A 21,099-nucleotide genomic window follows, 5' to 3' on the forward strand; every position below is an offset into this window, starting at 1 on the left:
AAAAGCCCAGTTTTTACCTGTTCAGATTTTCTCAGCTTGTCTTCATCTGATTCTGTCCCTGGATATGCAGTATAATTTTTTTTTAAAAAAGATTATTTCTCTCCTCCTCACCTCCCAGTTGTCTGTGCTCTGTGTCCATTCGCTGTGTGTTCTTCTGTGACCGCTTCTATCCTTACCAGTGGCGCCAGGAATTTGTGTCTCTTTTTGTTGTGTCATCTTGTGTCAGCTCTCCGTGTATGTGGCGCCATTCTTGGGCAGGCTGCAGTTTCTTTCGTGCTGGGTGGCTCTCCTTATGGGGCGCACTCCTTGTGCGTGGGGCTCCCGGCTCCCATACGTGGGGGACACCCCTGCGTGGCACGGCACCTCTTGCGCGCATCAGCACTGTGCATGGGCCAGCTCAACATGGGTCAAGGAGGCCTGGGGTTTGAACCACGGACCTCCCATGTGTTAGGTGGATGTCCTATCCATTGGGCCAAGTCTGCTTCCCTAATTTTTGAGATTGCACTTTTTGCAGTTGATTCACGTCCAGGAGAGAGTTTCTTTTCCTCTGTTGTTTCTTTGGGAATCTTGATCTGTTCTGTTTTTGTGTGAACTTTAATCTCCCGCTCCTTTGATTTATTTAAATTCTCTCCTTCACTCCGTGTCCTGTTCTCCTTATACTTTTCAGTTCTGAGATTCGTCCTATCTTACAGCAGTTCAGTTTAACTGCCCTGCCCCCATTGTTTTTTTCTGTGAGGCTTTCCTGCCTTCAGTTACTTCCAGTCTTTTTTCCCTGAGGTGAAATTCTCATAAAATTTTGTTATATGGTAATAAGTGTCTTTATGTAAATGTGTGTGCATAAAGCTCTGATTACTTCAGGTTATATATCTAGGAGGGAAATTGCTAGCTCAAAGTGTACATGTTATAAGCCTCTTGAAGATATTTAAATGGAAAGCAGATGTGGCTCAAGTGATAGGGCTTCCGCCTACCATATGGGAGGACCTGGGTTTGATCCTTGGGGCCTCCTGGTGAAAAAGAAGAGGAGAAAACTGTGCCTCTATGGTGAACCAGTGTCCGTGTGGTGAGCCAAGTGCCTGAACAGTGAGCTAGTGCCCACACAAGTGAGTCATGCAGCAAGATGATGACACAACAAAAGAGAGATGAAGGGGAGAGTCAAGGTGAAGCACAGTAGAAACCAGGAACTGAGGCGGCGCAGCTGACAGGGAACCTCTCTCCACATCAGAGGTCCCCAGTGAAACCTAGTGGAGAAAGAGAGAAAACAAAAAAGAAATAGATACAGAAGATCACACAGCAAATAGACACAGACAGCAAAAACAGCAGGGCTGGGGGAGGAGTGGGAGAAGAAGACATTTGCTGAGTGTTCTTCTGTGTCCGCTTGCATTATCCAGCGGCACTGGGAAACTGCGTCTCTTTTTTTGTTGTGTCATCTCTCCATGTGTGTGGCGCCTCTCCTGGGCAGGCTGTGCTTTTTCTTTTCCACGCAGGGCAGTTCTCCTTGAGTGCACTCTTTGTGTGCAGCTGCACTGTGCGTGGGCCAGCTCACCACATGAGTCAGGAGGTTCTGGGGATCAAACCCTGGGCCCTCTGTATGGTAGACGGACGCTCTATCAGTTGAGCCACGTCTGCTTCCCTAGACTATAGATTCTTTTAGAGCAGTAACCTGTCGGCTTTTCCTTATCTGCGTAATTCCATTGCCTGTCACAGCTAGTAGACATTCAGTAAATACTGTTGAAAGGGGTTAAGAATAGAATATTATATTAAAATTTATAGACCCTAAAGCAATATAGTAGTGTAGTGATGAAGATTGCTTAGTTTGGTTTTGAATTCACTTAAAAATAAAATAAAAAGATTTTATTTTTAGATCTACCAATTAGCTGCTGGCTGATCTTGGACAAGTGCCTGGTATAGTAACTGATAGTAGTTACTGTGTTTCTGGCTGTTTTCCCACCTCCTATTCAATCTCTGGTTATGAACACCCGGAGAACAAGGGTACTGTCAGGATCTCGCTAGCACCAGAATCTGTTACAGCATCTGACATCTTAATAAATGATTTTGGGTTGAAGTTTTGAATTTATGATTACTAAAGGCATGTTATGGCATAAAGTGCAATTAATGATGTTTCAACTGTATTGAACTTAAGATTGTCGGAAAGCTTTTCATTCTCTCTGGTACCTGGATTTTTGTACACACACTATTCCTTCTGCCTGGGATAGTCACACCTCCGCTTTACCCTACAAATATCCTATTTGTCCTTTAGGACTCAGTTTAGGCTTTGTCTTCTCCTGAATAGCCTTCTATAACATCTTCCTTGGCTGGTGGTATCTTTTCTCTAGGACAGGGTTTCTCAGTTTCGGCACTGTTGACACTTTGGGCTGGATAATTCTTTGCTATGAGGGGGTGGTCCTTTGTAGGATCTTTAACAGAATCCTTGAAACTCAAAATGCCTTCAGACATGACTGTAGTACCCTGGGAGGGCAAAATCACCCCTGGCTGAGAACCATTCTAGAATTATAGTCCTTGCCAAACAGTATTGCAATTGTCAGGTTTTCTTACTTGTGTTTTCCATATTTTCAATTGTAGAATTTTATAGAAGTTTCCCCCCCCTCCCCTTGGACCTTACTTCCCTTAGTATATCTCTTTTTATGTGAGTAGATGTTACTTAATAATATTTCTGTGACCATGGGCATTAGTTTTTTCCCAAAGACTGAGACTTAGTAGCAAGATTTTAAGAATTAAGAAGATAAGAATTTTTGAATTTAGTTTTGGATTTGGTCATCTTTTCCTTTCACTACTCTGGTTTAGGTTTTTGGAAGAAGCAGAGGGCCCATTTGCTTCTTTATCTTTATCACCCCACTCCTATACCAGTACATATCTATTTCATCTATCACCAAATTCTTTCAGCCTTGCCTTCAAAGTAGGTCTGAAATCCAGTACTTTTACTGCTGCCAGTGCTTACCACCCCAGTTGAAGCTGATACATTTCTGTCTGGACTACAGTAACAGTCTTCTCATTGTTCTTCCTGCTTCCGTTATTTTTTCCCCCAATCAATTCACCACATAATAGCCAGAATGTTGTTTTAAAATTATGAATCAGATTGTATCATTTTCCTGTACTGGAAAATCACTCTGGTTTGTGTATTCTATTGACCCACCTTCCAAATGGTGTTAGTTTCTGAACTAATTTTGGTTTTGAGTGATTGTGATTCTTATTTTTTTCTAGGAGGAACAGCACAGCATGCTGGGCTCTGGATTTAAAGCTGAGCGTTTACGAGTCAATTTGAGATTAGTCATAAATCGTCTTAAACTTTTGGAAAAAAAAAAAAGTGAGTAGCGCATGATTTGCCTTATCTCTTTGCCAAAATGCATCACTGGATGCTAGCCTTCCAATACAGGATCTTAATATCAGTACTATAAAGTCTTGGTGATCCTAGATCCTTTAAGCTATGGATGCATTTCTGCCCTGGAGAATAGTATTTTTGTGATTGGTAAGACTGAATCACTTTGTTGCAGGGAAAGGTATGTACTTGGTGACTGGAATTTGTGATTTTTTTTTTTTAATGTAAAACTTTTATTTTTAAAGAAGCTTTAGATTACATAAACGTTACATAAAAAATCTAGGGGGTTCCTCTATGCCCCACCCTTCCCCCTCCCATATTTTCCCACATTAACAACGTCCTTCATTAGTGTGGTACATTTTTTACAATTGATGAACACATATTTTGAAGCATGGGTACTAACTGTGTACTGTAGTTTACATCATAGTTTACCCTTTGTCTTGCATAATTTTGTAGGTTATGACAAACTATATACTAGCCTGTATGTGTCATTGTAGTGTCATGCAGGACAATTCCAGTGTCCTGAAAATGCTGAAAATGATACTGTGCCTCGAGTTGGAAATTTCTAGATACACAAACAGTATTCTCACCTGGACAAAGCAGCAAATACTAAACTTACTGGATCTAGATTTGCTAAGGGAGAGTGAGCTAGAATTTAGCAGAAATGTTTTGCTTCTCTGTTGGGGTGGATGTCTGCCCAGGGGCTGGGTGTGTACTTCTTCTATGTGACTGGGGTAGGATTTGTGCCTTAGCGGAACTGGCCCAGAAAGCAAGGAAGGAGATTGCTGACTATCTGGCTGCTGGGAAGGATGAGCGAGCTCGCATTCGAGTGGAGCATATTATCCGGGAAGACTACCTTGTGGAGGCCATGGAGATCCTGGAGCTGTACTGTGACCTGCTGCTGGCTCGGTTTGGCCTCATCCAGTCTATGAAGTAAGATACTTTAATTTGGAGCCCTAAATCACCTCTGGAATTTGGGAATGGAGTAATGTTGGTTTCATTCTACGTGTAGGGGGTAACACTAAGGGCTACTTTACATGTCCTTTTCTCTACCAGTTGCCAGGTGGTCTAGTCTCAATGAAAAGAAAATACAAAGTCTGAAATCAAGAGGAGACTAAGTTTAAGTGTTGGTGCAATCATTTTCTAACTTTGTGGCCTGGGGCTCATCATGAATTTAGTGTTTGTGAGTGTGAGTTTCCTCAAAAGTATTAATAAAATATAATGAGGATAATGACTGGAAACCTAAGAGTTTTGAGAATCCAATGAAATTGATGAAAGAGCTCTGGAGACTATTAAATACACTATACAAAAGCCTAGAGTTTTATTTATTTTAAAGAATGTTAAATTTTACTTTATTTTTTCCCTTAATTAGGGAGCTAGATTCCGGTCTGGCTGAATCTGTGTCTACTCTCATCTGGGCTGCTCCTCGACTCCAGTCAGAAGTAGCTGAGTTGAAAATAGTGAGTACAGCCAGTTTCAGTGATGTCTGGTTTTTCATATTATTAGAAAGGTTGTTTAATATAGGTCACTCAGGCTGTTTTGACCAGGTACTTTGTACTGTTCTCATGCTGCCTTTGAAACAAGTTTTATATATTTGTTTCCTTCTCCTTTTCAGTCCTTATTTCAGAGAGAACAGTGTTTTACAAATTTGAATTATTTTTTAAGGAACAAAATTTTGTGTACCCCCAGTTTCATCTTTTCTTTTTTCTTCTAATTACTTTAGTACATATAAATAGAAAAATTTTATACAGTTATAAACCAATAAAGTTGAAATAACAGTTTAGAAGGTGACATGTTTTGCTTCACTCATTCATTCCACAAATATGGTTGTTGGGTACTAGAGTACAATGGTGAACAAAACTGACACCAGCCCTACTCATGAAGCTTAGAATCAAATGGAAGAGATAGACATTAACCAAAAAAAATCCTCCTCACAACTTGAATATGTTAGGAAACAAATTCAATTGTATTCTTTTCTTTACAATTTCCTATAGCCTTGCCTTTGTGTTTTCTTTGAAGAAGATTATCTCAATCATATCTCTTACTGAGATTTCCTTTTATGTATGTTTTTATTTTACAGGTGTTGTTTTTAATTCTCTAAATGTTTTTTTATTAGTGTCCTGTTATTGTTTTATGATTATCATATCTAATATCTCTCTGAGAATGCTAATTGTAGTTTCTTTTTTTTTTAAAAGCAGTTTTATTGAGATGTATTCACATACCAAACAATCTATCCAAAGTGTACAATCAGTGACTTTTAGTGTACTCACAGTATTGTGGATTCATCACCACAGAAACTTTTAGAACAATTTCATTACTCCTAAAAGGAAAACTCCACACTCCTAGCAGTCACTTCTACAATCCTTCTGTCCTTCGCCTCTACAAAACCTCTAATCTAATTCCAACTTTATAAATTGATTTATATTTACATTTTATATAAATAGAATCATATAATATGTTCTTTGTGTCTGGTTTCTTTCACTTAGTATAATGTATTTTTTTGGGGGGGGTCAGGATATTAACATCTTGTAACATTAACATACATTATTCAGTTTAAAAGAAAAAGTCTGATAATGCAATATTACCCATATTCATACTTGACATGAGGTTTTACTATGCTAAACAGTACTATGTTACAATTTTTAGCTTTCCTTTTAGTAATATACATGACCTTAGACATTCCCTTTAAACCACCTTCTTACCTACATAATAGTAGGTACTAACATTATGTTGGGCTTTTACGTTTTCTATTCATTTCCAAAGATTAACATACATCCTTGTATCATATTCATGATTTTAGAATTTTCCTTTCAACAGCTATCATATCCATATAATAGCACTGCTAGTTATAAACACTATGTTGTACTCTTAACTGTATTAGTCAGCTAAAGGGATGCTGATGTGAAGTACCAGAAATCTGTTGGCTTTTATAAAGAGTGTTTATTTGGGGTAAAAGCTTATAGTTACAAGGTCCTAAAGAGTCTAACTCAAGGTTGCTTTCTCATCAAAGTCAGTTGCCATGTGTTGAAGCAAGATGGTGGGTGATCTCTGGTCTCTCCTTCCTTCTTTCTCTTAAGGCTCTGTGGGCCCAGCTTCTTCCAATCTCAACTGCAGGCTGGCACAGGGCTCCTCTCTCAGGGCTTCCTATATCATCTGCAAACTATCAGGCAAATGACTCATCTCTCCCCGGGCTTTAGCTGTTTGAGCCTTCTCTCCTCTGGCATCTCTGGAGCTCTCTCTTCTGTTTATCTTCTTCTGTGTCTTCTTGAGTGAGTGCCCATTTTTATCAGCCCACCAAGGAGTCAGGGACTTAACTCGAGTTACACCATACTGACATGGTCAAATCAAAGCCCTAATCTTAACATAATTTAATCAAAGGCGTTTCAGCTGAATCTAATACAGTCAAAGGGTATCATGCCCAGAAAAACAGACCTGTTTACAAACATAATCCTCATCTTTTTGGGGGTTCATAAATAATCTCAAACTGCTACACTCAGTTTTTCTATTCATTTCCGAAGATTAACAACCTTTTTACCAGTTCTGCACAGGTTAACCCTCAGCTTTCCATTCTCTACCCTCATTCTATTTTCTGGTGACCCATATTCTAGTTATTAAATCCATGAGTTTATACAATATATTTACTTCATAATAGCACAGTCATATTATGTTTGTCCTTTTGTGTGTGGCTTGCTTCACTCAACATAATGTCCTCCAGGTTCATCCATGTTGTCATATGCTTTATGACTTCATTTCTTCTTACAGCTGCATAATGTTCCATTGTGTGTATAGACCACAATTTGTTTATCCTTTCATCAGTTGATGGACACCTGGGTTATTTCCAGCTTTTGGCAGTTGTGAATAATGCACTATGAACATTGTTGTGTAGATGTCTGTTTGTGTCTCTGCTCTCAGTTCTTCTGGGTATGTTCCTAGTAGTGGCATTGCTGGGTCACATGGCAAGACTGTATTCAACTTCCTTAGTAATTTCCAGCTTTTGGCAGTTGTGAATAATGCACTATGAACATTGTTGTGTAGATGTCTGTTTGTGTCTCTGCTCTCAGTTCTTCTGGGTATGTTCCTAGTAATGGCATTGCTGGGTCACATGGCAAGACTGTATTCAACTTCCTTAGTAATTTTTCCCATTTTTTAATCGCATTGTTTGTCTTTTTATTGTTGATTTGTAGCATCTCTTTATATATCATGGATATTAAACCCTTACTGGATATGTGATTTCCAAATATTTTCTCCTCTTGAGTCAGCTGCCTTTTTACCCTTTTGACAAAGTCCTTTAAGGTGCGAAAGTGTTTAATTTTGAGGAGGTCCAATTTATCTATTCTTTCTTTTGTTGCTTGTGCCTTGGGGGTAAGGCCCAAGAAACCACCACCTACCACAAGATCTTGAAGATATTTCCCTACATTTTCTTCTAGTAGTTTTATATTTTGTATAAAATAGACCTTTTGTATTTAGGTCTTTGATCCATTTTGAGTTGGTTCTTGTATAGGGAGTGAGATGGGGGTCCTCTTTTATTCTTTTGGTTATGGATATCCAGTTTTCCCCATACCATTTGTTGAAGAGACTGATTTGTCCTATTAACAAGGACTTGGTAGGTTTGTCAAAAACCCTTTTTTCATAGAGGCGAGGGTTTATTCTGGACTCTGAATTCTATTCCATTGATTTTTATGCCAGTACCATGGCATAAAAATAGTGTTTTGACCCCTGTAGCCTTGTACTGTGTTTCAAGGTCAGGCAGTGAAAGTCCTCTACATTGCTTTTCTTTTTTGACTTTTGGCTATTTGGTTGTACTTTCCCTTCAAAATGAATTTGGTAGTTGCCTTTTCTGTTTCTGTAAAGTAGGCTGCTGGAATTTTGATTGGTATTGCATTGAATATGTGAATCAGTTTGGGTAGGATTAACATCTTCACTTTATTTAGACTTCTTCATGAATGTGGAATGTTTTTCCATTTGTTTAGGACTTTGATTTCTTTTAGCATTGTTTGTGGTTTTCTGCATATAGGTTCTGTACTTTGGTTAAATTGATTCCTAGGTACTAGGTATTTGAGTCTTTTTATTGCTGTTGTAAATGCAAATTTTTCCTGATCTCCCCCCCCCCCCCCCCCCCCCCCCCCCCCCCCCGCTCTCTGTGTATTCTTCTGTGTCCGCTTGCATTCTTGTCAGCAGCACCGGAAATCTGTTTCTTTTTGTTGCATCATTTTGCTATGTCAGCTCTCCATGTGTGTGGTGCCACTCCTGGGCAGGCTGCACTTTTTTCATGCGGGGCAGCTCTCCTTGCTGGGGCACACTCCTTGCATGTGGGGCTCCCCTATGCAGGGGACACCTGTGTAGCACAGCACTTCTTACGTGCATCAGCACTGCATGTGGGCCAGCTCATCACAGGAGTCAAGATGCCCTGGGTTTGAATGCTGGGCCTCCCATATGGTAGGCAAACGCTCTGGCAGTTGAGCCAAATCCGCTTCCCATGCTGGCTTTTATAAAGGGTATTTATGGGAAACGGACTTGGCCCAGTGGTTAGAGCATCCGTCTACCACATGGGAGGTCCGCGGTTCAAACCCCGGGCCTCCTTGACCCGTGTGGAGCTGGCCCATGCGCAGTGCTGATGCGCGCAAGGAGTGCTGCGCCACGCAGGGGTATCCCCCGCGTAGGAGAGCCCCACGCGCAAGGAGTGCACCCGTAAGGAGAGCCGCCCAGCGTGAAAGAAAGTGCAACCTGCCCAGGAATGGTGCCGCCCACACTTCCCGTGCTGCTGACGACAACAGAAGCGGACAAAGAAACAAGACGCAGCAAATAGACACAGAGAACAGAAAACTGGGGGGGGGGGGGGGGTTAAATAAATAAATAAATCTTAAAAAAAAAAAAAGAATTGTCCCATAATGATTATATGGGCTATGATGTGGACCATTGACTATGAGGTGCAGCGATGCCCAGAGATGTACTCACCAAATGCCAGTGGATGTGTCATGATGATGGGGGAGAGTGTTGCTGTGGAGGGAGTGGTGGGGTGGGGGCGGTGGGGTTGAATGGGACCTCATATTTTTTGAATGTAATATTTTTAAAAAATGAAAAAAAGAAAAAAGGGTATTTATTTGGGGTAGGAGCTTCAAGTTACCAGGCCATAAAGCATAAGTTACTTTCCTCATCAAAGTCTATGTCCACATGTTGGAGCAAGATGGCTGCCGATGTCTGTCAGGGTTCAGGCTCCCTGATTTCTCCACAAGGTCAGTTGTAGACTATCAGGCGAATGGCTCTGTCTCTTTCTCTTGGGTTTCTGCTATGTCTAAGGAGCTGTCTCTCTTCCTCTGTGTTCTTCTCCTGGCTCAGGTCCTCTCTTCCCAGGGCTTGTTTCTCTTTCCTCTGTGTGCTGACTTCCTGGGGCTCCAGCTTAAGACTTCAGCGTCAAACTCCAACATCAGAAAACCCCCAACTCTGTCCTTTTACCATGCCTTTTTTAAAAAAAAAGATTTATTTATTTCTCTTCTCTTCCCCCCCCCCCCCCCCCCCAGTTGTCTGCTCTCTGTGTCCATTCACTGTGTGTTCTTCTGTCTGCTTCTGCTTCTGTCCTTATCAGCAGCACCGGGAATCTATGTTTCTTTTTGTTGCGTCATTTTGTTGTGTCACCTCTCCGTGTGTGCCGCCCCATTCCTGGGCAGGCTGCACTTTTTTTCGCGCTGGGCAGCTCTCCTTACGGGACACACTCCTTGTACATGGGGCTCCCTCACGCGGGGGACACCCTGCATGACACGGCACTCCTTGCACGCATCAGCATTGCACGTGGGCCAGCTCTACATGGGTCAGGGAGGCCCGGGGGTTTGAACTGTGGACCTCCCATGTGGTAGGCGGATGCCTTATCCATTGGGCCAAGTTTGCTTCCCTGCCATGCCTTTTATCACCCTAATGACGTGGCCCAATTAAAGCCCTAATAACTTAATCATGCCCAGGTACAGACCAGATTACAAACATAATCCAATATCTATTTTTGGTATTCATTACCTTAACAAACTGCTACAGTCATTGTGTGTAATTCTTTTGATATACTGTTTGATTCTATTTGACATATTTTGTTGAGATCTGTATTCATTAGAGATTGGTCTACAATATATTTTTTTGTAGTATCTTTGTCTGGCTTTGGTTTTATCATGATGTTGGCTTCATAAAATGTGTTGGGCAATTTTCCTCCTCTTCAAGTTTTTGTAAGAGTTTAAACAGGATTGGTGTTAATTCTTTTCGAAATACTTGGTAGAATTCACCTGTGAAGCCATCTGGTCCTGGACTTTTCTTTGTTGGGAGATTTCAATCTCTTTAAATGTGATTTCTTTGTTGAATTCTTATATTTCTTGTAGAGTGAATGTAGATTGTTGGTTTCTAGGAATTAGTCTATTTCATCTAGGTTGTCTAGTTTGTTGGCATACCATTTCTCATAACATCCTCTCGTTTTTATTTCTGTGTGTTTGGTCATAACATCCCCCATTTCATTTCTGATTTTATTTATTTTCATCTTCTCTTTTTTTTTTTAAAGTGTAGCTGTGTATTTGTCAATTTTATTCATCTTCTCAAAGAGCCAGCTTTTGGTTTTGTTGATTTCTCTCCTTTTTTTCCCTCAATTTCATTTATTTTTGCCCTCATCTTTATTGTTTCTTTCCCTTGCTTGCTTTGAGAGTGGTTTTGCTCTTCTTTTTCTAGTTTCTCTGGTTGTTCAGTTAGATCTTTGATTTTAGCTCTTTCTTCTTCTTTAAAATAGGTGTTTAGGGCTGTAAATTTCCTGTTAGCACTACTTTTGTTGTATCCCATAAGTTTTCTTTTCTTTTTTTTCCTGTGTAAGTGCTTCCACCTCCCCCTTGGGGCTTGCTTGTTGTCTGCTCTCTGTGTCCATTCACTGCGTGTTTTCTGTGTCTGCTTGTCTCCCTTTGTTCTGTCATCTTGCTTTGCAGCCCTCCGCAGCCCATGCCGTCAGCTCTCTGCAGGCATGGGCCAGCTTGCCTTTACAAGGAGGCCCTGGGATGCGAACCCAGGGCCTCCGTATGGTAGACAGGAGCCCATCGATTGAGCCACAGCCGTTTCCCTCACTGTAAGTTGAGATACGTTTTGTTCTTGTTCTCAGTTGTCTCAATGTATTTACCAGTTCACTTATAATTTCTGCTTTGGCCTATTGATTGTTTAGGAGTATGTTGCTTAGCCTCCACACATTTGTGAATTTTCCCTTTTCCTATTGATTTTCAAATTCATTAGATTATGATCTGAGAAGGTACTTTGTATAATATCATTCTTTTTATATTTATTGAGAACTGCTTTGTGACACAATATGTGTTCTATCCTGGACAAAGATCCATGAGCATTTGAGAAGAATGTAAGAATATAACCTGCTAATTTGGGATGCAACATTCTGTATATGTCTGTTAGGTCTAACTTATATCGTATTCAAGTTCTCTGTTTCCTTGTTGATCTGTCTGGTTCTATCTAATGATATGAGTGGTGTGTTGAAGTCTCTTAACTGTTACTGTAGAGAAGTCTGTTTCTCCCTTCAGTCTTGCCATTTTGCCTCATGTGTTTTTAGGCACCCTGGTTAGGTGAATAGATATTTATGACTGTTATATCTTCCTGGTGAATTGTTTTTTTAATTGATATATAATGGCTTTCTGTATCTCTTAGAACTTTTTTGCATTTAGAATCTGTTTTTTTCCGGTATTAATTTAGATATCCCTGTTCTTTTTTGTTTACTGTTTGCACAGAGTATCTTTTTCCAGCCTTTCACTTTCAGCCGATTTGTATCCCTAGCTCTAAGGTGAGTCTCTTGTAGGCAGCATATAGATAGTTCACGTTTTTGCAGTCCATTCTGTATCTTTTGATTGGGACTTTTAATCCACTCACATTCAGTGATATTACTGTAAATGCATTATTTACTTCCACCATTTTATTCTTTGGCTTTCATGTGCCATATCTTATTTTTGTCACTATTTTTTACTCTTTTGGGTATCCTTTATTTTATTCATGCTTTCTACACTTCCTTCCAAGCCTTTTTCCCTTGTCTTTTTCTTTCTGGCTGTAAAGTTCATTTAATGTTTCCTGCAAAGGTAGATTATTTTTTTCAAATTCTTAATTTCTGTTTATTTGTAAATATTTTATTCACAAATAATATTTTTATTTGTGAATATTTTCATATTTGAAGGTTACTTTTGCTGGAGAAAGAATTATTGGCTGGCAATTTTTCTCTTTCAGTATCCTAATTGTATCATACCATTGTCTTCTCACCTCCTTGGTTTCTAATGAGAAATCTGCACTAAGTCTTACTGGGTGTCCCTTATATGTGATGGTTTTTTCCTTTGCTGCTGTCTGGTTTTTCTCTTTCTCTTTGACATTAAGCAATCTGAGTAGTTTGTGTCTTGGAGTAGGTCTAATTGGATTTATTCTGATCAGGGTACACTGTACTTCTTGAACATGTAAATTTATTTCTTTCATGAGAGTTTGGAAATTTTCAGTTGTTATTTCCTCAAATACTCAGTTTCCCCCTTTTCCATTCTCTTCTCCTTCTGGAACTGCCATGACATGTAAGTTTTTGTGCTTCATGTTATCATTGAACTCTTGGAGTGAGTCCCTGTTCAATTTTTTCCATTCTTTTCACTATCTTGATTGCTCTTCTATTTCATCTGTTCTGTCTTCTATCACTTATTCTGTTTTCTCTCATTTCAGTTTCACTGTTGTATTCTTGTAATTTTTGTTCCTAGCATACAGGAAGCCAACCAGTGAGCCACATTGGCTTCCCTGAGTACACTTCCTCATGTATGTTTCTTGTTTGTCTCGTTTTTTTTCAGGAGTCACTGGGAACCAAACCTGGAACCTCCCATGTGGGAGGCAGGAGCCAACAGTTTGAGCCATGTCTACTCCCTCTAATGTTTATTTTTAAAATTTTCCTAATGTGTTTTTGATCTCACCTATTGTCGTTTTTTGTTTTGTTTTGTTTTGTTTTTGCATTTAATGTATTTTAAAAATAATTTAAAGAAGTATATAGATTATATAAATGTTACATAAAAATGTAGGGGATTCCCTTATGCCCTCCTCCTTACCCCTCCCACACTTTCCCATATTAACTTCCTTCATTAGTGTGGTATGTTTGTTACAGTTGCTGAACACATATTGGAGCATTGCCTCTAACTGTGGATTATAATTTGTATTATAGTTTAAATTCCCCTACACATTTTTGTAAGTTATGACAATATATATAATGGCCTGTATCCATCACTGCAACATCATTCAGGACAATTCCAGTGTCCCAAAAATGCCACCATAGTACACTTGTTTGTTTTTTTTTTTTTAAAGATACTTAGGTTGCATAAAAAATATAGGGGATTTCCATATACCCTACTCCTCACACCTCCCACATTTTCCCACATTAACAATATCCTTCATTAGTGTGGTACATTCATTTCAATTGATGAACACATTTTGGAGCATTGCCCACTAAGCATGGATTAAAGTTTACATTGTAGTTTATACTCTCTCCCACCCAATTTTGTAGGTTATGGCAAGATACATAATGGCCTGTACCTGTTGTTGCAGTGTCATTCAGGACAATTCCCTGGTACCAAAAATGCCCCCATACCGCACCTGCGTTTACCTCTCCCTTCCTTTAGAACCTCCAGTGGCCACTGCCTCCACATCAGTAATATAAATTCTTCCATTGCTAGAATCACACTAAGTCTAGAATAGAATACCAGTAAGTCTACTTTAGTCCATAGTTCATTCCCCAGTCCTGAGGATTCTGGGATGGTGATGTCTACTCCGCCTCTAATTGAGAGGGGGCTGCGATCCATTAGGGTTGATGAATGGAACTTTCTTGCTTGTGGTTGTAGGCACTTTTGGTTCCTTGGTATGATAGTTGTTCATCATCACTTCTTTGGTAGTTGAGTTGTCCTGGGTAAGACCAATGAACTAGAGAGTAGGTATTGCAACTCCATTGAGATTTAGGGCTCAGCTAGCACATGGACAGTCCAAATATTTTAAGTCTCCTGGATGTACACCTACCAACTCCAGTATTAATTATAGGTTCAAATAGAAGAGCAGAAGAGCCATGTGTAGGGAAACCACAACTGAGTCCAACTCTTTCACCCTGGGAAGCATAAATTCCAAAGTAGGGCCCACTGGCAAGGCATCAGACTCCTGAGCTATCTGCCCTGACTATAGTGTCTGGATGTCTCCAGAGCCCTCAGGATCCCTGCTATTTTGGGTAGTATCTATTTTGGCAGTCAGTGAGATCCTGCTGAGACATGCATAAGCATAACCTCTGGAATTACCTCTTGACTAATTTTGAATTCTCTTAGCCATATAAACTCATTTGTCTTTACCTTTTCCCCCTTTTGGTCAAGGTGTTTTTCCAGTTGCAGTGCTAGTTGGTGCCTGGTAGTAATCCCTTAGTGCCAGGAAGCTCATCCCCTGGGGGTCACGTCCCACACTGGGGGGAAGGTATTGGATTTATATGCTGGATTTGGCTTAGAGAAAGGCCACATTGGAGCAACCTTGTAGGCACCCTGTAATGCTAGGCTGAGTTTCCAATTCAAGTGTAAAGGTTCATAAAGCAGTTATCAATATCAAGGGCCTGTCAGAGGGCCATCTTCCTTCACATATTGTGTCTTTCATTCTCATGAGCTCTAATTTTTCTATTTTTTTCAAATTCTTCTTTGTCTTTGTCCAGTGTTTTTTTTCCTGTATATTAATTTTTTTGTCTTTTTAAAAAAGATACATTGATCACAAAAAATGTTACATTAAAAAATATAAGAGGTTCCCGTATACCCCACACCCCACCCCACCCCACACCTCGCACATCAACAACCTCTTTCATCATCGTCTCACATTCATTGCATTTGGTGAATACATTTTGGAGCACTGCTGCACCTCATGGATTATAGTTTATATTGCAGTTTACACTCTCCCCCAGTCCATTCAGTGGGTTATGGCAGGATATATAATGTCATGCATCTGCACTGCAGTATCATTCAGGACAACTCCAAGTCCCGAAAATGCCCCCCACATCTCATCTCTTCCCTCTCCTTGCCCTCTGCAACTCCCGTGGCCACTGTCTCCACATCCAGTGTCTTCCTGATGCCCTTTAACTCTATAGACATTACTGTCTTTTAACTTATCAATTTCACTTTTGAGATTTTTATGAACCTCATTGATTGTCTTAAATCCTGTGTTTCATCTGGGGCTTTGATATGTTTCTTTGCTTGAGCCATTTCTTCCATTTTCTTAGTATGACTTGTAATTTTTTGCTGATTTCTAGGCATCTGATTATGATGATGAGTTTACTCTGATTCTTAATTTATCTCTTGGAATTTAGTGGTAGGAGACTGTGTTACTGCAGTTCTTTGATTCTTGGTTCAGCCTATTCTAGGTCTTTAGGATTGTCCCTATTGGTTCTTCAAATCTGGGTCATAGTGTCCCAGTAATGGGTTGCAGACCCCTTCCAAGGACCTTGGGGAAGGAGATTGGAAAGGTTGCAAAAAGCCTCTCTTCTTTTCTTTCAGTTTCCTCTCATTCACTTCCTTGTTCTGCTAGCAGATGGTGCTCTTTGGCAACCCTCTCAGATCAAAGCCTGGTCAGAAAGTGTTTGTTGTAACACTGACCATAGTAATGTGACAGGATCCTGCCTGTAGGCTGTTCAAAGTCTCACAGTTCAAATTTCTCAGGTTGTTCTCTAACCTTTGCCAGTGGCTTCCTCTTTTTTCCCAGGTAGGAAATAATTCCACTCCCCTCTCCTCTCAAACCAGTCCCAGTCAGTAGGGAGGGTGATTGAGATGGTCAGATCTCTTCAGGGTTGTGCTGCCTCCCAGGGCAAAAAATGGCGGCCCCTCCATCCTGGAAGGGCTTGTGGGACACAGCTGACCAGATTTGTTGGCCAAAAGCTAAATCAGCCTTAGCCTTCATCCCTCTCTATCCTCTTTCCTGGGGAGGTGGATTGCTGCTGTTCCCATTGTTTGTAGCCATTGGCCCTAGGCTGTAGAATTAAAAATTGGCTGTTCTTAGGGTTGGGGAAGACTGCCAGCAGCTGCAGCTGCAGCTCCTACTCGGTCATGCCGTTGAGTTTTTTTCCTGTGTCCATCTTCTGGATGGTATCCAGCCTTCCCCTGGTGTCCTAAACCTTCGAACATATTTTTTTCCAGGCCATTTCAACCTGTCCTCTAGCTATTTTTCTGGGAGATTACAGAGTCCATGTCTTTCTCTCTAGTTTCTTTAACTTTTCTTCTTTCTGCAGTGTTTAATTCCTCCAAATTCCTTTTTTCTATTTCTTTGTTCTAGATTGTCTTGTAGAGGCTTTTCGGAAATGTTTGGTGATCTTTGGTTGTTGGTTTTTATTTAAGTTGGAAAGACACTAGAATCTGATTGGAACATCTTGGGTTCACGGGTGGAGCTTATTGCCAGATGCCCTCATTTTTGAGTGAGCAAGCTAACCTCTTTCTTAAAGAGAACTGGTATCTGTCAAGAACTTGTTTTCTTTCCTTGGGCTGGTCATTTTCCCCAGAGAGGTACCCTACTATATCTTTCTTGGAGGGTGTATGCTTATGTAGCAGTTTGATATTATTGATGAATTCCAAAAAGAAATATGGGATTAGGTTTGCAAACTGGTCTTTTCCTCTGGACATATTAGATTATATTAGATTCAGAGGTTTACTTGATTAAATAATGATTAAGGCTTTGATTGGGACACGTCAGTAGGATGTTGCATCCCTGCCCCCTTGTTGGGCGGGGACTCAGAGAGAAAATGACATGGCAGAAGAGTTATTTGGAGTCTTGAGCTGGAGCCCCGGGAAGTAAGCACACAGAAGAGCTTGGTTGTCAGGAAAGAGAAGCAAGCCCCGGAACGAGAGGAAACCTAAGCTTGGAAGAAGCAAGTCCTGGGAAGAGAGGAACCCTGAGCCCAGAGGGAAGCAAGCCCCAGGAGGAGAGGAACCTAGGAAGCCAGAACACTGGCAGATGTTGGCAGCCGTCTTGCTCCAACACATGGCAAAAGACTTCGATGAGGGAAGTAACTTATGCCGTATGGCCTGGTAACTGTAAGTTTCTACCCCAAATAAATACCCTTTATAAAAACCAACGGATTTTGGGTATTTTGCATCAGCACCCCTTTGGCTGATTAATATAGCTTGCTACAGTATTCTGAGTCCAGAAGAAAGCCAGGAATCTCATTGTTTCATATAGAGAAGACTTAGACCGAATTCTCCTATTGTTACTAAGTATCCCTGCCCTTTGCTGTGTTTGGAGTCCAGAGTCCCTCTAGTTCAGGGTTTCTTAGCAAGAAATCTGTAAGCTTGAATTTAAATGTAAAAAACCCACATAATTCTTGTGGGGTCATGTTAGCATGGGTGTGATATATTTATTAAATAATACATAGTACAGTGTGGACCTAGTAAGGGATCCATGGTTTGCACCTGACTGGCAAAGGGGTCCATGGAACAAAAAAGGTTAAGAACTCCTGCTCTAGTTTAACCTTCTCAGATAGTAATTCTCCTGTATTTGGATAGGGTGGTGTGCGTAGTCATTTAGTTCTGTGGGTAGAGGAATGGGAGAGTGTATGCAATGATTACTTACACAGACTTAGGCCCAGTCTCCTGTTTTTAGCCTATCCTGTACTCTTTTATGTCAAAATGAAACAAAGATTTATGTATTTTCTGAAAAACAAAGCCATAGAAGATCTAGAAGAAAACTTAGGCAAATGTAAAAAAAAAAATCTCACAATGGTAAGGGCCTAAATATGCCACAAAAGCCATAAGCAACGTGATAAATTAATCTAAATAAAAAAATAAAAGCTTTCTACATTATAATGAAAAACAAACACCATAAAAGATAAATGGCAAACATATCATAGGTTCTAGGTACCCCTATTATCTACTTATGAACTGAGAGCCCCTTCGCTAGGCTCCCAGATTGTTGGGACTACTCTGGTCCAATGCCACTATTATTTTCTGCCTGAATTATTACAGTAACTTCATGAATGTTTTCCTTACACCTACTTTTACTTCCTGCAGTCTGTTCTTTTTTTTTTTAAGATTTATTTTATTTATTTCTCACCTCCCCTCCCCCATTTCCTCTGTTGTCTGCTCTCTCTGTCCATTTGCTGTGTGTTCTTCTGTGTCTGCTAGTATTCTCATTAGGTGGCTCTGGGAACCAATCCCGGGACCTTCCGGAATGGGAGAGAGGCGATTACTCTCTTGTGCCACCTCAGTTCCCCTGTTCTGCTATGTCTTCTTATTTTCTCTCCTTTTTGAATCTTGTTGTGTCATCTTGCTGTGCCAGCTCTCTGTGTCTGCCAGCACACCTGCGCAGGGTGGCATTCCCACATGGCTGGCACTCTGCGTGGGCCAGCATGCCCTCACCAGGAGGCCCTGGGCATCGGCCCCTGGACCTCCTATATGGTAGGTGGGAGCCCAGTTGGTTGAGCCACATCCATTTTCCTGGAGTCAGTTCTTCATTCTTTCAGAACAGCCTAGCGAGTTCTGTTCAAAACACAGATTTAAGGGAAGCAGATTTGGCCCAATGGATAGGGTGTCTGCCTACCACATGGGAGGTCCAAGGTTCAAACCCAGGGCTTCCTGACCCATGTGATGAGCTGACCCACGTGCAGTGCTAATGCACTCCAGGAGTGCCGTGCCATGCAGGGGTGTCCCCCCTGTAGTGTAGGGGAGCCCCGTGCACAAGGGGTGTGCCCTGTTAGGAGAGCTGCCCAGCACGAAAAAAGTGCAGCCTACCCAGGAATGGCACCGCACAAATGGAGAGCTGACGCAGCAAGATGATACAACAAAAAGAGACACAGATTTCAGGTGCTGCTGACAAGAATACAAGTGGACACAGAAGACCACACAGTGGGGAAGTGAACTTGGCCCAGTGGTTAGGGCGTCTGTCTACCACATGGGAGGTCCGCAGTTCAAACCCCTGGCCTCCTTGACCCGTGTGGAGCTGGCCCATGTGCAGTGCTGATGCGCCCAAGGAGTGCTCTGCCATGCAGGGATTTCCCTGCGTAGGGGAGCCCCATGCGCAAGGAGTGCGCCCCGTAAGAAGAGCTGCCCAGTGTGAAAGAAAGTTCAGCCTGTCCAGGAATGGCGCCGCACACACAGAGAGGTGACACAACAAGATGACGCAACAGAAAGAAACACAGATTCCCATGCCACTGACAGCAACAGAAGCGGACAAAGAAGAACACATAGCAAATAGACACAGAGAACAGACAACCGGGGGAAGGGAGGGGGAGAGAGGGGAGAGAAATAAATAAAATAAATAAATCTTTAAAAAAAACACACACACACAGTGAATGGATATAGAGCAGACAACTGGGGGGTGGGGTGGGGAAGGGGAGAGGAATAAATAAAAAAATAAAAACATCTTTAAAAAACAAACAAAACCACAGATTTAATCATATCACTACTCTACCTGCTTTAAAGCCCCTTATTAACTTTCTCTTGTTCTTGTGATAGAAACAAAACTCCTTAATAGCCTACTTATTTTTTTTTTAAGATTTATTTATTTATTTCCCCCACGCCCCACCCCTGTTGTCTGTTCTCCGTGTCTATTTGCTGTGTCTTCTTTGTCCGCTTCTGTTGTTGTCAGTGGCATGGGAATCTGTGTTTCTTTTTGTTTGTCATCTTGTTTCAGCTCTCTGTGTGTGCGGCACCATTCCTGGGCAGGCTGCACTTTCTTTCGCGCTGGGCAGCTCTCCTTATGGGGCGCACTCCTTGTGCGTGGGGCTCCCCTACGCAGGGGACACCCCTGTGTGGCAGGGCACTCCTTGCACGCATCAGCAGTGCACATGGGCCAGCTGCACACGGGTCCAGGAGGCCCAGGGTTTGAACCGCGGACCTCCCATGTGGTAGACAGACACCCTAACCACTGGGCCAAGTCCGCTGTCCTAGCCTACTCATCTTTTACATTTCAGTCAAGCATCCCTGACTTTGCAGATTAGATCTAATTCACCTGTTAGAAACTGTTGATAGCATGTTGTGCCTTCCCTTGGTAGCACTTTTCATAGCTACATTTGTACCTTTATTTGTGTGATTATTATAATGCTTATAATAGTTTCACCATATAGTTGCTGCTCAGTGGATGGGTAAACAAATGAATAAATGTACCACCACTTAAGGTTTTACAGAACCCAGTTTTTAAAAAATTGTTTAAAAGAAGCATGTTTACTGTTGATAGGAGGAAGATTGAAGCATGTCTAATGGAGTGGTTTCCACTTTTATTTAGTTTTTTTTTTTCCTCCCCTATAGGTTGCTGATCAGCTTTGTGCCAAGTATAGCAAGGAATATGGCAAGTTATGTAGGACCAACCAGATTGGAACTGTGAATGACAGGGTAACGAACATTCTTATTTACATGAAGCAATGGGCCGGGTGGGACCAGGTTATTTTGTTGAATTCATCCAGGGTTGCATATTCCATAGGTGAGAAGGAAGACTGTCTGTCTGGCAGTGCAGCAATATCGTACCCCTGCCCTACATCTCTGATCGTGATCCTCTGTATCATTCCTTTCCCCATCCTTTATGTCTTACCACACATTTTACCTCTTGTGTCTTGTGGAGGTGGAAGTGATGTGGAAAGAAGGAAAGGGTAGATGAATTCAAATGTGGAAGGCATCTTTCTCCGTTTTTTACCATTATCTGGGTCAACAATAACCAGAGAATGAGAGAGAGAGAGAGAGAGAGAAACATGGGCCTTGTAATGTACTTTGTGACTCTGAAAAAATTATCAAACCAGTGAATCTAATTTTTGC

At 41.2% G+C, this 21,099-nt stretch overlaps 1 protein-coding gene across 2 annotated transcripts in view; it reads left to right on the forward strand.

Moving 5' to 3' along the window:
• Positions 1-21,099, forward strand: part of IST1 (IST1 factor associated with ESCRT-III) — a 42,897-nt gene that overhangs the window by 14,727 nt on the left and 7,071 nt on the right. For both annotated transcript variants that reach the window (XM_004456716.5, XM_004456718.5), the window contains exons 2-5: positions 3,220-3,322; positions 4,087-4,267; positions 4,707-4,794; positions 20,599-20,682. In XM_004456716.5, coding sequence (XP_004456773.1) covers positions 3,235-3,322; positions 4,087-4,267; positions 4,707-4,794; positions 20,599-20,682 — 441 coding nt within the window. In that variant the 5' untranslated portion in view covers positions 3,220-3,234. The remainder of the gene's footprint in view (positions 1-3,219; positions 3,323-4,086; positions 4,268-4,706; positions 4,795-20,598; positions 20,683-21,099) is intronic.

The sequence above is a fragment of the Dasypus novemcinctus genome, chromosome 18, assembly GCF_030445035.2.
Source record: "Dasypus novemcinctus isolate mDasNov1 chromosome 18, mDasNov1.1.hap2, whole genome shotgun sequence".
Taxonomy (NCBI): Eukaryota; Metazoa; Chordata; class Mammalia; order Cingulata; family Dasypodidae; genus Dasypus; species Dasypus novemcinctus.